This window comes from Morone saxatilis, unplaced genomic scaffold (genome assembly GCF_004916995.1).
Source record: "Morone saxatilis isolate NCDOM2014 unplaced genomic scaffold, NCSU_SB_2.0 Contig2, whole genome shotgun sequence".
Taxonomy (NCBI): domain Eukaryota; kingdom Metazoa; phylum Chordata; class Actinopteri; family Moronidae; genus Morone; species Morone saxatilis.
The window spans coordinates 26,283,131-26,287,481 of NW_023339762.1; the positions used below are offsets into that span (position 1 = coordinate 26,283,131).

At 39.6% G+C, this 4,351-nt stretch overlaps 1 protein-coding gene across 1 annotated transcript in view; it reads right to left on the reverse strand.

Moving 5' to 3' along the window:
* Positions 1-3,983, reverse strand: part of LOC118329981 (mixed lineage kinase domain-like protein) — a gene marked incomplete in the record, with an annotated part of 9,006 nt that extends 5,023 nt beyond the window's left edge. Inside the window, 3 exon segments of the mRNA XM_035664343.1 lie at positions 233-310; positions 585-1,038; positions 3,893-3,983. Coding sequence (XP_035520236.1) covers positions 233-310; positions 585-1,032 — 526 coding nt within the window.
* Positions 3,984-4,351: the final 368 nt, after the last annotated feature.

Genomic DNA, 4,351 nt, shown 5'->3' on the forward strand with positions numbered 1-4,351 from the left:
TATCTATCGGTGTGCAATAACAATACGGTTGCAGTACTCTGTGTATTTCCAACAAAGCCACTCAGACATATACTGAAGTCTTTTGGTATACTCACATACTTAATCATAATAGGTTTGTCTGTCACATTGTCATAGAAAATATACATTATAGCTGCTTTAATATGACACTGAGGTCAACAATGTAACTGAGGCAACAGATGACTAATACAAAAATGTCTTTTGGTATACTCACAGAGCTCCACAACCTTTTCCACACTCATTCTGAGTTGTTCGAATTCTTCCTGCTGCTTCACCATGTGTTCCAGGAGCACTGAGGAACAGACAAACAAACACCGATCAAACAAATCCAACCACACACCAAACACAGCTCTGATTTCCCACCAGACCTTTCATATCTTTATCTTAGTCGTGTTTGGTTGGTCAGACCAAAATTTGGTGAAATGCTTCTGTCACGAGGCCGTTTCAATCAAAATAAGATTTAGGAACCACTGCTAGTTAGTAGCATGGAGCTAATGGTCCAAATAAAATATAGGAACATTGCAGATAGTGACGTTATTCTAAAGTTAAAAAACTGTTTCTCTCACATTCCTGCAGCTCTTTGTCGTCCTGCCTCCCGTCCACCTCGTCTTGTTTCTGTCTGGAGGTAAACTCAAACACCTTGTACAACATGTTCCCCTGCTCCACCTGCAGAGCTCCAGACAGGACCTGGAAGGCATCATTGAGACGTTCGTTCACGCTGTTGAACTCGTCTCCGTGGCTGCCCGAGTTCAGGACACGCTTTACCCAGCTGGCCTTAGTGTATTTCTCGATGAGCTTCTGTGCTGATTTCAGAGTGATGCAGAGTTCCTCGAGAGGTTTCTTTATGTCGGCAGAGATTTGTTCCTTGTCTCTCTGTTTGATGGACCTCACCAGCTCTTCCAGGGCTTTGACTCGCTCAGAAACACGCCGACAGCGCTTCTTATTGGCCTTCACATTCTCCACCAGGGTGTAGATCTCTGAGGCGATGGACACGATGGGATCTATGAAGTCCATGACCAGCTGGAGGGACAGAGAGGAAGTTAGATAAAGTTCAACTAAGCCATAATTAACTTGTACTGGACTTAATTTAACCAAGTCTGACTTTATTCACAGGAAATAATCTGCTCAAAATTCATCCAAATCTGTGGTTTTACACAAACTTCAAGCAGCTGTTGTGTTCACTGTTTGGGTTCATTGTTCAGTTTATCTGCTGTTATTGTTATACATTAAATATAATATAATATATCCATTACAGCCATTTGTAATATCGGCTCAGACAGGCTAACTCTCCTAGCAGGACACCATCCGTCACCTGACTCCAGATCGGTAATGTAATAGCCTGGTTTCAACCAGTAGAGGGCGGTAGCTGTGCATTTTTATGAGAAAATATGTAGAATTCAAATGAATTGGGACCTCAGTCAACAACACCAGTAAATACCCAGAAACAGGTTTTCAGATGAAAAAAATGGTTTTGGGGTTTAGTTACTCTTTAATTATCTATAATTATCAAACCATCATCACTGTCATCATGTAGCGCCACCTACAGGATAAACGAAAAAAAACAACTACAGTCCAACGTTCAACAAATAGGAAGGATTTTTTTGTTTTTTCAGTGTTGTTTTGAATACCAACAGATCTCACTGAGAACAAATGTGACAAATGTAAAACAACTGTCAATAAAAGTCAAATAACCGACAGAACCGGTAATAATTATCTGACGTGAATTTAATTAAAGTGACTTCTTCGGCACTCAGCCGAACTGAGCTGATGTTATCTGCAGAGAAGATTTCCCACGGGAATGTCTGTCCAAATCCAATCAGAGCGAGGAGATGATTCATCCGGCGCTAATTCACGTCGACAGCGACTCCATCGCTCACACAATCTGCTGACTGTTTCCTTAAAACTATAGTGCTGCTGTTTGATCCACACCTCCCCAACAAAGAAAATTCACTCTACAGCAGGAAGTGAAACGTGTTGATTCAGTACATTTCAGGAAGTTTGTTGAGTCATGTTCAGGTAATGATATATAATTACACACTAATTATGGGGGTTTTGCCCTCAGACTGGAGTTAGCAGACTGACTCTGCTGTCTCACACAGTTTATAAGCAAACACAGTATATGTAAGACCAACAACACCATATACAGTATACTGTAGATAATTGTCTTAAAACAACACTTCGGCTACTAATAGAGGCTTCTCCTTCAGAGAGCTTTCGACTGAAATGGGAAGAAGGACAAACTTTGACCTGATGATGGTGCTAGAGACAGTTCATCCTGAGGGGAACATGAACATGTGAATCAAATTTCATAAGAATGGCGCTATAGAGCAAAGTCAGAGAATTCATCCTCTGGGCAACTACAATTTATGGCCATTACATAGTTGTTGATGCCCCTAGAGCTATGCTGCAAACACGGCTAATAGAAAAAAATAGTGGAAAAAACACTACAACCGACCATTAAATGTGTCTGGATCACTTAATTAAAGGTCCAGTGTGTAACTTTTAGGAGGATCTGTTGGCTATATAATAAGATCAAATATAATATACTATACATAGGTACGTTTTTATTAGTGTATAATCACCTGAATATAAGAATCGTCGTGTTTTTGTTACCTTAGAATGAGACGTTTTTATCTACAGAGGGAGTAGACTTTTCCGCCATGTTTCTACAGTAGCCCAGAACGTACAAACCAAACTCTGCAAGATGGGGCCTTTCGTGGCCACCGTAGTTTCTCCTACACACCTCACAGCATGTCCTCACACACAAACGGTGTTATAGTCTTAAACTTTGCCGCTACATGCCACTAAAGGCTACATACTGGCTAAAATTTGGCTACCGGTATTAAAGTCCCTACAAGGAACTTTCATTTTGTGTTGATTCTGGCGGCCCCTGTGGACAAAAGTGGTAGTATTTCTATCGCCTTGTTTAAGTGATTTTCAGGGTCAACGTGACCTGATGGCAGACTTTAAGAATAACTTTATATAAATAGTCAATCGTCTTACTTACAGTCTTGTTTGTTTATGTAAGTCATACACTGTAAAAAAAAAAAATTGGTAGATTTTACCGTGCAAAACTGTAAAAAGTTAAATACAGTTTGTGTTATAGTGAAATATCATCATATCTCATTGCAAAATCTTTATTTATATGGCATTTTAAAGGAATTTATATGGAATCATTTTTTTTTATATTACAGACTGTAAATTGCACAGAAAAACACTGTCACATCTCATGGTTGTGTTTTTTTTATGGTCAAAACAACGGCAAAATCAACAGCACTTATATCCTTTAACAGTAATAGTAGAACATTTCTACTGTATTGTTTATGGTAAAGTTCTGGCAACCACAGCTCAAAAACAAATAAGAATAAAAATATGAAAGAAAATGTGGTAAAACAGTATTTTAATTTCCTTGTCAATGGATACTTTTACAACACATTGTTTGGATTTATATGTTTTACACTATGCATTTAGTATCTCTGCCATATAATTATATATATATATAAAGACTCATATCCATAAGACAGGTATACTATCTAAACAGTATGTTCTCTCCCTCTGCCCACTCGTTCATATGAGCAGGTAAACTCCTCCTTAAACCACAGCTAGAGTCCGTTAGAAATTCATTCAGACATTCATTCATGAACATTCATGTCGGAAGGTGAGAGCATACCTATCGCTCTCTGTTGCCCTCAAGGGAATAACACGCCTATGTTTTTTTGTCAAACCTCAGGGTGCGTCGCTGGGTGAAAGGTGTCCCTTTTTACAAACCTCCTGATCTACGAGCAACCTGCAGCAAACTAACCTGCTCACAGAGTCAACCACAAGAGGACACATACGAAGCAGTCAGCAGATCAAAAACATAAAGATTATTTACCTGTAAGTGGACGTCAGTGGAAGCTTCTCAACGCAGGTTTATGTTTGTGTGTGAGTGCTGGGAGAAAATGAAACTTCAGCCTTCAGCTCCTCCTTCTGCGGCTCACTTCCTGTTCCTCTCTGACAGTTGTTCCTTCCCCCTTCTGACTGTTGTTCATACTCTGCTGTGACACACCCGGGTGTTATATATCTTATCCCTGAAGCAGAAGCATAACTCATAGCACAGAGGGATGGACGGAGGGGCAGGGCAGATGTGATTGGATTCATGTGAAACCCTCATGGTCAACCAACTGACATGGTATACTGTTAGTAACAAGACCTGAACTGTGTTATTGCACAGAATGATCTTTCTATAAGGTATATAGAATATAGTAATAGTATATATTTGGGTGTTTTTTTGCCTCGAGTCTGCACACACATGGCTAAAAGCGTCTCATGATGTTTATAATATAAACAGCTG